The sequence below is a fragment of the Schistocerca nitens genome, chromosome 9 (assembly GCF_023898315.1).
Source record: "Schistocerca nitens isolate TAMUIC-IGC-003100 chromosome 9, iqSchNite1.1, whole genome shotgun sequence".
In the NCBI taxonomy this organism is placed as follows: domain Eukaryota; kingdom Metazoa; phylum Arthropoda; class Insecta; order Orthoptera; family Acrididae; genus Schistocerca; species Schistocerca nitens.
The window spans coordinates 136,931,244-136,944,337 of record NC_064622.1 but is presented as its reverse complement, the minus strand read 5'-3'; the positions used below and the strand labels follow the sequence as shown (position 1 = coordinate 136,944,337).

General features: G+C 39.0%; 1 protein-coding gene across 1 annotated transcript in view; it reads left to right on the top strand.

The window, feature by feature from the left end:
* LOC126203409 (uncharacterized) overlaps positions 1-12,868 on the top strand; it is a 44,741-nt gene extending 31,873 nt beyond the window's left edge. The window contains exons 3-4 of the mRNA XM_049937715.1: positions 11,929-12,031; positions 12,129-12,868. Of these exons, the coding sequence (XP_049793672.1) occupies positions 11,929-12,031; positions 12,129-12,400 (375 nt within the window). The 3' untranslated portion in view covers positions 12,401-12,868. The remainder of the gene's footprint in view (positions 1-11,928; positions 12,032-12,128) is intronic.
* The last annotated feature ends 226 nt before the right edge of the window (positions 12,869-13,094 follow it).

The window sequence follows — 13,094 nt, the reverse complement described above, 5'->3', positions numbered from 1 at the left end:
TTGCACCATTCAGATTGTCATCGATAAAATGGGGGCCAATTATCCGTCCTCCCATAATGCCGCACTATACATTATCCCGCCAAGGTCGCTGATGTTCCACTTGTCGCAGCCATCGTGGATTTTCCGTTGCCCGATAGTGCATACTATGCCGGTTTACGTTACCGCTGTTGGTGAATGAAGCCGCGTCGCTAAATAAAATGAGTGCAAAAAATCTGTCATCGTCCCGTAATTTCTCTTGTGCCAAGTGGCGGAACTGTACACGACGTTCAAAGTCGTCGCCATGCAATTCCTGGTGCATAGAAATATGGTACGGGTGCAATCGATGTTGATGTCGCATTCTCAACACCGACGTTTTTGAGATTCCCGATTCTCGCGCAATTTTTCTGCTACTGATGTACGGATTAGCCGCGACAGAAGCTAAAACACCTACTTGGGCATCATAATTTGTTGCAGGTCGTGGTTGACGCTTTACATGTGGCTGAACACTTCCTGTTTCCTTAAATAACGTAACTATCCGGCGAACGGTCCGGACACTTGGATGATGTCGTCCAGGATACCGAGCAGCATACATAGCACACGCCCGCCCGTTGGGCATTTTTATCACAATACCCATACATCAACACGATATCGACCTTTTCCCCAGTTGGTAAACGGTCCATTTTAACACGGATAATGTATCACGAAGCAAATACCGTCCGGACTGGCGGAATGTTACGTGATAGCACGTACTTATACGTTTGTAACTATTACAGCGCCATCTATCACAAAGCGAAAAAAGTGGTCCAACTAAAACATTCATATTTCTTTACGTACTACACGAATATGTAATCAAAAAGGGGGTTCCTATTTAAAAAGCGCAGTTGACATCCGTTTGAGCTATGGCAGCGCTATCTAGCGGGCCAACCATAGCGCCATTGGTTTCCCCCTTCAAGCTAGACGAGTTTCGTCTTATTTCATGAGATATTTGGCCCGGTCACTATCAACGGACCACCCTGTATACAAGGCGATTCCGTGATGATGTTATAAACTTTCTAGGATGATGGAGACGGATAAATGTATTAATTTGAGCTAGGGGCCCTGATTTCGAAACGAATGTGTCGAACTTCCAGAGATGTGTTCCTATGTAAAACTTGATCTACTAAGTCGACATGAAATGTGAAACACACTGCCCGCATCTCGTGGTCGTGCGGTAGCGTTCTCGCTTCCCACGCCCGGGTTCCCGGGTTCGATTCCCGGCGGGGTCAGGGATTTTCTCTGCCTCGTGATGGCTGGGTGTAGTGTGCTGTCCTTAGGTTAGTTAGGTTTAAGTAGTTCTAAGTTCTAGGGGACTGATGACCATAGATGTTAAGTCCCATAGTGCTCAGAGCCATTTTTTTGAAACACACTGTTTAGGCTATGACGATTGCTTTTCTACAGCAAATTAAACTCTTAATATGTACCTAGCTAATGTTAAAATGATTTGAATATGACATACAAATCAGATATGGTAATTTAATATTGAAATATCACTATAGCTGCATGTCTGCCAGGTGTAGCCCTCATGCGCTCTGTTTTAATTTATAGGAGCACCGACACCCAAGTGGTGTTGTTCAGAAATATAAAAGTGGATACCAGCCCTGATAGTTAATGAAACGACTATAGAGATGCTTCATATAAATTGCCGTATCTTTTAACTGCGTTGACTTAGAAGCCCAGGAAACATACACCTTAATATGCGACACATATTTCAACTTCATACGGCTACCCGTTCCTGAGTTAAAAAGAGTTTTTCAAAGTCGGGCGGACAACAAAGCAACCCTGGTAAGGCAGTGGTCGCCATACTGCGACTCTGTGACCCGAATCAAGTATTCCGGAAGCCCGCGCTTCTCATTCTTTTTTTCTAATAAAGTCCACCTAGCAACTAACAGCCGAATCCAAAGATGCCAACTAACGTGAAGAATTTCTTAAGACTGAAGTTTTCCTGCTCAGTAACAAACATAAATACAGAGCCACTAATACTTTAAGATGTTCCTAATTTTAATTGACGTTGGTGATTTCGGCTGTGAGCCAAGTAAAGTTGGCCGCTTACCTCATGGATATGTTCAGTGGTGAATGTGAGGTTAGAGGATGTGAGTAGGGGAATGAGTTATTGTTTGTTTTTCAGTGCTGACAACTCACAGGCATGCCCGACTCATCTGATCAGCTACTATGATACTTTTCGCACAGAAGTGACATGGATTTGTCAATACATTATGGAGACGGTCATCTTCTAAGGCGGTACATACACTATATGTTCAAAAGTATCCGGACACCCTCAAGAACATACGTTTTCATATTAGGTGCAATGTGCCGCCACCTACTGCCAGGTACTCCATATCAGCGACCTCAGTAGTCATTAAACATCGCGAGAGAGCAGAATGGGGCGCTCCGCGGAACTCACGGACTTCGAATGTGGTCAGGTGATTGGGTGTCACTTGTGTCATACGACTGTACGCGAAATTTCCACTCTCCTAAACATCCCTAGGTCCACTGTTTCCGATGTGAAGTGGAAAAGTGAAGGGACGCGTACAGCACAAAAGCGTACAGGCCGAGCTCGTGTGTTGACTGACAGAGACCGCCGACAGTTGAAGAGGGTCGCAATGTGTAATAGACAGACATCTATCCAGACCATCACACAGGAATTCCAAACTGCATCACGATCCAATGCACGAACTATGACAGTTAGGCGGGATGTGAGAAAACGTGGATTTCCTGGTCGAGCGACTGCTCGTAAGCCACACGTCACGCCGGTAAATGCCAAATAACGCCTCGCTTGGTGTAAGGAGCGTAAACATTGGACTATTGAACAGGGGAAAAACGTTGTATGGAGTGACGAATCACGGTACACAATGTGGCTATCCGATGGCAGGATGTGGGTATGGCAAATGCCCGGTGAACGTCATCTGCCAGCGTGTCTAGTGCCAACAATAAAATTCGGAGGCGGTAGTGTTATGGTGTCGTCGTGTCTTTTTTTAAAAAAAATGGCTCTAAACACTATGGGACTTAACATCTGACGTCATCAGTCCCCTAGCCTTAGAACTACTTACACCCAACTAACCTAAGGACATCATACACATCCATGCCCGAGGCAGCATTCGAACCTGCGACCGTAGCAGCAGCTCGGTTCCGGACTGAAGCGCCTAGAACCGTGTTTTTCATGGAGGAGGCTTGCACTCCTTGTTGTTTTGCGTGGCACTATCACAGCACGGGCCTACATTGATGTTTTAAGCACCTTCTTGCTTCCCACTGTTGAAGAGAAATTCGGGGATGGCGATTGCATATTTCAACACGATCGAGCACCTGTTCATAATGTACGGCCTGTGGCGGAGTAGTTACACGACGATAGCTTCCTGTAATGGATTGGCCTGCACAGAGTCCTGACCTGAATGCTATAGAACACCTTTGGGATGTTTTGGAACGCCCATTTCGTGCCAGGTCTCACCGACCGACATCGATACCTCTCCTCAGTGCAGCACTCCGTGAAGAATGGGCTGCCATTCCTCAAGAAACCTTCCAACACCTGATTGAAAGTATGCCTGCGAGAGTGGAAGCTGTCATCAAGGCTAAGAGTGGGGCAACACCATACTGAATTCCAGCATTGCCGGCGGAGGACGCGAAGAACTTGTAAGTCATTTTCAGCCGGGTGTCCGGATACTTTTGATCACATAGTGTATTTGTAGCAAGGAATATGAAATTAAATTAAGGCTGCCGTAATCCGAAGCAATTAGTAGAAGAAAAATGACATTCAAAATATTTAGTAAACATTTGTGATCGTGTCTCATATTGTGTAACTCATTCAAATATAAGTACAGCTACTGTTATAAATCAGTTAATCATCTGCTCACATAGACAGCAGCACTTCGTCAAGGAATTACAGTGTCACAACTTAGGTGTTGTGGAGGATGGCAGCAACGTTAAACGGAGAATAGGCGACACGAAATGTTTCGAATCGTGTCGACTTTTAACTACCAGTAATTGGCCAGTGGCCAACTTTTCGCTCATTTGCTATAGCTCGTCTGGTGGGGACTCATTACGTACTAATTTATATAGGTTACCAATTAAAAGTAAGATCGGTACATATGCGGCCTAGTTGCCGCCCAATCACGTCAGTACTGACTTTTGAGCAAAACATTCTGACGATAACTGGCGTAGGCGATAGATGTATTAGCAATAAGTGTGATATTATTATTAAAAATGTTCCTTAAACACATTTTAGGTTCCGTCTATAACACACTCTACAGTTTGTAGTGCGGTTACTGCACATGACTAGACTGTCTTTGAGAGATGGGGATCCAATGCAAACTATTATCTGACTGTCTACAGTTTTAATTATATGACGTGGAAGTCGATTACACAAACTCGTGTTGTTAATGTACTCATATAAAATAATGTATTCTGTCATTAACTGCTACAGAGATTGTATAAGCATTTGGAAGGCTCAAGTCTAGATTGTCCATATTATTTTGTTAATATACACGTCTCAGTTCTACTTAAAGTGATATAAAAGTCATCAGTTCATTATGACAACCCTTCATGTTAGGGTAACTTTATCACATTTTTCCATACAGTTCTCAGAGCTGGACTGTTATGTTTGCTTGGGAGCGACATGTCATATGTCTTTTGGGCATGGGGCTTGGTACATTAATAAATACATATCGCGGAATATGCATTTTTGTTGGCCAGAATAACACACGGTACACAAAAAAAGAAAGAAATTCTTGTTGCTTGTAGTTGCTGGATCAACTCTCACACCCTACCCCATGGTTGTCGGGTATCCACGTCGCAGCACATCAAATAGTGTAATTATATTGCAAGTCCAATCAGATTTAGAAAGTATGACCGGAGAATCACACGGCTTGACTTGTTATCATCGTGGCCTGTACACGGAGGTTTTCTTTCTACTGACACGAATAATCACCAGCAAAGGCATTTGCTGTTAGTAGCTGTTCTGATCACATTCCTATGCTAAAACGCATTCCACTGTTTGTCCTAAACATATACAAAGACAGACTGTCGTGGATTCTAACCTAGCATCTTCTGGAGAACTAAAGTAAGAATGGCTGACTTATGGGAAGTACACACATACCAGCTAATCAGGGCCGATTGTGGGTTATAAAACTATACTGTGTATGTCTATAGTTTTAATTATTTTGTGGGGAAATCGATTACACAAACTACCAAGCAGCGTTACTGATAGTTCTATTGTAGACTATATCTTGGCAGAATTCTATATTGTTCATCTGGATGACGGTTTTTTTAAGCAAATTACATTTCAAAATCAGTATGTTAGTTACGTCTTCCATGGATCATTTTGCATGGTAGATCGTAATGTTGTGGAACAAGTCATTTTACATTCACATCGCAAAATAATATGTACGTACGGCTACATTTTGAAGACTTACATTTTTTTACGAAAAGGAAAGAAGATAAAGATGTGAGTTAGTAATCCCTACCCACCACCTTTTACTTATTACACTAATAGAAATTCCTGTACAGAATAGGAGGAGTTGTCAAGGACAAACTTTCTCAGCTTGTTACCAAATTTTACTTTGCCGTCTGTCAGACATCTTATATCACTGGCTAAGTGATCAAAATGGGCTCCTAAAATTGCTGTTTAAAAATCATTTTGTTTGAAAAGGGAAACAAACCGTCGCTTTCCGTCGACACTGGGCATCGCATGAAAGACATAATGAGCAGTGTTTGTTTGGGATGACTCCAGTTACTCGTTACAAGAACGAAATTCAAAATATCTGCCGAAACACCAGAGAAAATGCACCAGATGACTCATAGGAGAGACACGCTGTATATGTAGTTCTGCAGTTTGTCTGCTGGCGAGTAACAGAAGCTTATAAGTTGATCATGTGATCATGATGTCATTTCCGGTCATGACTCCAAAAAATGAGAATACATATTGACTGTAAGGGTAAAAAAATCACGTAACATGATTAGTTGGTTTATGTTGTTTTCAATTTGTGTTAGTCGCTGCTCTAACTTTAACAGCTGATAACATTATACCTGGAAGTGCGTCAAAGCCCCATCACGATCGATCTTATGTACAATTATTTATCGCTTACACACCATGTCTCAGGAAATGATTAGGATTTTGGTGTTGTGTTGCATGAAAACATTGGGTTACGAGGTTTGCTAGTGTGCCTGAGACCTGAGACCATTACCAGGTTGGATTAATAGACACAGTATATAATTAGTACGCAAGCTACCTTAAACATATGTTCCGCAAGACAGAAACGCTCGGTAATTCTGCGCACGTCACAGATTTTTTTTATACTTTTTTAAACACTCTTCGCTTCTGTACACGTGTGTACACGCACCGCTTGGGTTTCCCTACAGCACTGTGGACGTCTGTATGCGTCCTGCGCCGCCAACTTCTCATTGCTGCGGATGAGTTACTTCCATATCTTGATAAATAAAAAAGTTTCGAGTCTTTATTATACAGCATATGTGCCTCGTTGCTTGTTATCATTTGTAAAAAACCTTGTTTTGATATCTTGAATCGTTGATAAGATATGACAATTGTTATGACCACATGCCTCGCAATACGACAAGGACGTGAATGGGTATATTAGACACGACAGTCTGTCGGGTGTAAAACCCAATAGCTCGAGAACATGAGGTATCATTCTGCTCTCAATTTTAAATGAAGTTTCTATATCTTCTCTACATTTCATTCACCGCAATGTATGAGCTAAAATTAACCATACAAATAGTTTATGCAGTTTAAAATTACATGCAATGTTTTACTTAATTTGATGGTGTGCGGTAAGTATGACAGATAATGAAAAGAAATTCAGTTCTTTATCGAGTGAAGATATCAGACTGTACGCTGTGCAAAAATCAAAATTTTTCACGCAATATTTTTCGAAAAATCGGATGATAAGTATTTCGTATTAGCCGGACGCCGTTTTCCAGGAAAGGCACCAGAATTTCACGAGCAGTACAGTCATAACAAAGGCCATCCTCAGCACTGAATGCAGAGAGCACATTTGTAGCAGCGAAAAGGTTAATGCCGGCTCGAACTCTAGGTTGCTGTGTGCTTATAAGTTGATCACGTGATCATGACATCTCTCCCTAAATTTTTAGAACACACACACTCTGCAAACCACCATATACTTCCTGGTCGAGGACATTTAGTGTCGCTCGCAAAAATACATCAGAATGTTTTTGCTGAAGAAATGTGGAGCCGCACCAAGGTTTACATACGAATATCTTCAAACGACTATCGGACTGAATCGTGGAACAGACAGATATACATATATTGCAGATTCTTCTTGTTTTTAATGTCTCTGTTAATACAGGGTGGACGGGAAGTAATTAGGCATTGAAAGTGACATATAACTTTTATCCTCGCAGAGCTATTTATTTGAAATTAATACAGTATGTACACTGTTATATGAAGGGCTTATTTCAATAGTGGTACAAGTCCATTACCTCCACTTTTCTGCCTATAATACTTCTGAAATTAATGATCCAAACAAACAGAAAGAAAGGTTCATCTCTAGCAAGAAGCCATATGCTTGAATATTTCTGGTATCTCAACTGCAGATTTTTCAGCGCTCATTTAACTTTAGGACTCTGTATCTCAAAATGAGCATAAATGGACTTGTACCACTATTGAAATAAGCCCTTCATATGGGAATATGACTGCATACGTTAAAAGTCCATTAAATTTCGATGTAGGAACCTGTTGGTCGACCAGTCTCGAAAAACGATCTGGAATGAAATGCAGGTTTCTGGAGGAAGTTGTGTTGGATGTTGATAAGAACTTCCCGAATCCGTGCTTCCAATTCGTTCACTGTGCGAGCTTTCGTCTGGTACATCTCCTCTTTTGCTCAGCCCCATAAAAAAGGTCACAGCGTTTCCGATCTGGGCATCTTTCAGGCCATTCATGAGGTCCATGTCTCTGTAGCCAATGTCCTGGAATCTTCACAATCAACCAGTTCCACACGAAGTTTGGATTGTGAAGCGGTGCACCGTCTTGCATGAAGATAATTTCGTCGACATTTTCGCCAAACTTAATCCTGAAGCACTTGAAGGTAGCGATCCCTGTTTATTGAGTCACGGAGAATATGTGCGCCAATATTTGTAGCCGTTATTCCACGGTCACTTTTGGATGAGAATGCATCTTCACCGTAACTCCGGGCTCTTGTGCCGCCCAGTAATGGCAGTTGTGCCGATTGACGAAACCTTCCACATGGAATACGGCCTCATGATTTGAGGATGTTGTAAAACATTTGAGGCCGACCTTTGTGCCAGCCATCTGGTGTCAGGTGCTGCATGTAATGGGATTTCCATGCTCGGAAGTTTAAAGAATCATTTCTCAAAATATGAAAATGATATCCTTTTAGAGTTGGTCGGCTGTGAGGCGAAAATTTTATATTGCCAAAAGAAGGTAGGTGTAGTGTTCAGAAGATTCTGGACTTGTCGATGGCTGGAACAGAGGATAAAGCTGTACAAAGATCTGACGTTCATACTAGTGCAAGTTACTCGTTCACTCAGTTGAATCTTCATCCCATTTCTGGTATTAAATTAGTTGAATCTTCATCCCATTTTCGGGTTTAAATTGAATATAGTTAAAGTATAGTGACTAATACAATTTTGCACATGAATAATACTCGTGTATGTGATATTGACTACCACAACTTTGAAGAAACGTGCTTCGTCATATAATTTCTAGATCGAGATTAGTTTCGTAATTTATTTAGAATGGAAGACTTTTTTTCGAAGCTCCTCATCATCACTGAAAAAGATATTTACTAACAAGATAAAAACGTGAGGTGGTTCTTAAACCTAAGAGATTCGGATATACATTTTAAACGAAGTGTCATAACAAAAACTTCTAATCTGTAAATTGTTTATTTTCTAACATAGATTCACAGCTACGTTAAGATTTCTATGCACTGGCGTAACATTCCTGAGGATGGCCTTTGCAACAAGAATTGTAGCAAATGCATTACTTATAATAAATAATATCGACTATTGCGTGTAATGCTTCTATTAAATAAAGAAGAAAGACTCAAAATCTTTTAGAAAGAAGAAGGTGAAACAAAAATGAAAGAAGATGGATGCAAACCTGCTGGTTCTCTCTTCCCAGCACTCGACGCTTTCAGTTACAGTATGGTTTCAACAAACCAGTTACATCTGCATTTTGTTACACATTGTGTAAAGACCGTATCTTCAAATGTCGCTGTTCGATATTTAACTATGACAAACTGTATCAAAACTATATTAGATGCACCATTTGCATATGCCCGTAATGTCATTAGATGTCTGTTCATTGGTGATATGGGGTTATTACGGTAAGCAGGAAATTCTAAGCTCTCGTTGATTTGGTCTAATAATCACCACATTGTTTCTCCTGAACAGCAAAATCTTTATTCAAATGTCCTGTCCCCATATTCTTCAAAATGATTTCCCCTTTTCACAAGTCCACCAATATAGTTTCTGCGACAACTTATATGATCAAGATTAAACTTTTCAACTTCAGTGCCATCTAAAACATCAAAACGCATCGCCAGCTTGGTGCAGTATGGGTTTTCTTTATTCTGACCATGATCAGTTGAAGATAAACGATCCTCTGACCTCAGTCAGTTGTAATTGTGATCAGCTCCCTTGTGTAATTTTAACTGTGGCGGGTGCAGTCGAATTTTGCGTTGACCAGGATTAAATGTTGACTTAGCCATGATTAACTTTTGATCGACATTGGTGCAGTCAGGTCTAAGAGTGTTTAGTGGCTTCTACTAGCTATCGAAGTTTAAAGAGAAAATTTTTTATACTTCAAATACTGTCTTCCTCTATCGAATTACTTAATACATACATATAAAAATGAACATAAAAATGTGCCATTGGCGAAAAGAGCATTTGTGAAATAACAGAAATCAACTAATTTAAAAACTATGCAAATTGTAAATGTTTGTTTCTTTCTCGTTCTTCTTTATATGAAGACAAGCTTCTTAAGATTACAGAGTAATAATAAATTCGTATGGGAAGAGCATACTACAGAACTACTGAATTCCCAAATCTGAATGTTGTTATGTTGTCAGACATTCAGAGAATAAAACTAGAAAATATATCATACTTCAAAGACTTTTATCATGTGATATTGTGCTGTATCATATTTTGGGACATCATCTCAAGCTAAGCTACCACTGTCTGGATTCAAAAGCGTGTAATATAGATAACATATGGAGTGAATTAAGAAGTCCGACAGAAGACTATCCAATGGCTTGTAATAACTGATGAGTTTTAGTTATTCTGCTCATTTATCATATGGATTATGTTGAATATGATAATGATTTGATCTCGTAATTTGTAATACACTGCACTAGAAAATAAAAATTTGTTACTGAAGGTGCCTGTGAACAAATTATTCGTTGTATACCGACAATAAGTCAGTCATGATGGATGCAAAACATGCATCTTGATGCTGAATAAAATAGAGACTTTCTACATATGGACTTGAAGTAATTTACAGTTGTTCAGAATGGCATCTCGTATTCAGCAACACACATTTTCTGTAACTTACAAGAAGTTGTAAAAGTTTATCCACTAATAAAGTACAGATTACAACGAGTGGAATATTTATGGGTGACAAAGTGATAATGAAATAAATCAGTGGATTTTTAAAATAACTAAGTAACACATACATTATTAATATTAGGGATAATCTGAGTTCAGTATATTTGATTTTTGTACATCTTAAGTACAGTAATCTGATACTGAAGTATTTTAATTCTTTTGTGAAATATGTATTCTATATTTCGTTATTCTTAATGTTCCTCATTCAGGAGGTCTCATCATTTTGGATTTATGTGATTAAAAAGTATCTACTCTTCATTACTGTTCTTGCAATTAGAAACAACCACAGATTTTTTGAAAATACAAGCATCATATAAATTAATCAAAGAAGAGATAATGATCAATTGGAACCTGAGGGTTCTCGATTTAGAGAACAAAACAACACCAAAAATTTTTCCAGTATTAATTTTGATTTCTTATGACTATATTAAAGCAGCTTCCTATTTATCAATTGCAATCCATTAACTGTTCAGCCTTATCAGTTCCCCACAGGCTGACTTTGGAATTTTTTCATGCAAAATATATATAATGTAATGTCTTGCACTAAGCCTCATAAAACCCAAGCACCTTCAAATTCATTGTGCTGTTATGTTTGCCACTATTATGCATCAGTTCCCCAATATAAACGAATTAAAAGTATTAATAATGATTATTGAAGTTTTTCTGGTGTAAGAAGTATTTCAAGCTTTCAGGATCAACTCGATGATGCCTACATCTAGCCATATATTTCAGTTGACCATCTGAATATGGGTGAATGGTTGTCAAACCATAATGGTGTGGTGAATTATCTACACAATACGCCTCCAATCCAAAAACTTCAAATAAAATTACCAACATCTAATTGTGATAGTTCAATGCAAAACTTCATCAAAAGCTTTTGTACAAGATAGGCTTTGTGCTGTACTGCCTGTATATTACACCAGAGATGTGCCTAACTAGATGCAGAGATTGTGCTCAGGATGGTTAGAAGTCAAAATACATAGGAATAACACATACCAGTCTCCAAGAGCATTCTTATAAACATTTGGGAACAGTCATGTCTGTGCGAGTGCTACACTGTTAATTATTTGTTTAAGAAGGGATTTCCTCTTTGTCACATAGAAAAATTGACTGCTGCTATGTGCATATGGTCCAAGTTCCCAACTGTATTTGTAGGAAGATGTCGAAGTGTAGTAACATCTTTTCCATTGGTAGATGTTTTGATTGACTATTTTACACACTTCCAGAATTCTGAACTGCTTTTGTGATGTCCACTGTGTGGAACCTGCAACAGGTAGTGAATTTAATTTATGATGAACTGGTCTGTGCTTGTTTCAGGAATTTATAACTGAGCAAAGTGTTGAAAGTGTCCAAGAAACCGTTAGTGAAGATGATGTCATTGAGGAAGGAAACACTGTGTTTATAGGAAATGAGAACAGAGGTAAGATGTTTTAATTGGGTTATGTTTTGAGCGAAAGAGACTACTAAAGTAAGAAAACTGATAAGGTTGACAATAAATTTCGTTTTTCTCTAAACAGATCATTGGTACACATCACGAGTTAGCACTTCTGACTATGTACCACAAGCGAAGAAAAGAAAATATGAAACAGAGGAATGCAAAGAGAGAAACGATGCTGCATATACCACACAGTATGAAAGGTATGTTGGTGAGGCAGATGAATGCGACTTGTATGGCCAACTGATTGCAACAAAGTTAAAAAAGATGGACGAAAGGAGCAGAGACATTGCAATGAACAGAATCGACAATCTTCTCTTTGAAATGAAGATGAAGTTAAACGATCAATCTTAGTAGTGACACAGAGCTGCATTCATCCAAATATCAGATTTTCCGCTACATCTGTCCACTCACATCAGGGAAGTTCATCTCCACTATGTTATGAAGTATTATTTTCAATTTATGAAATAGAAGATTTACTACTATAGGTTATTAAATTATGCGACAGCCCCCCCCCCCCCCCCTCTATCTGAAGTTCTAATTCCCAATCTCTTTTAGGTGACTGTTGACTACTTTCTATCAGATAATTTCAGAGGATGGATAAAGTGTGAAATCGATCATGCATAAAATATGAGTTTTTAATGAAACTAAGTGAAAAATTTATTTAGTAATGCATTATGTTATCTTTTTTGAAAGTGTATTTTGAAAATGTAACAGCTACTAGAAATCTCAAATTGTGTATCCTTTCGCCATATTGGCTAAAATGATGATTCTTATGCATTTACATTTTGCACACTGCTTTTAGTTCCTGAGTTTCATAAATTATATGAAAAATAATTGTTTTATAGATGAAAAAGACTGAAAATGTTGTTATATGTATGTTGGTTATTATCTGTACATTGATATAGACTGTAATGTATTAAAGTTGCAATAAAATGATCTCAAACTTTTTATCACGTGTCATTTAAAGATATAGATTGTTATCATGTTAGTACATTTTGTTGTAGCTTTATATACATGCACCAGTGGCCTTACCACAGTGGTAACA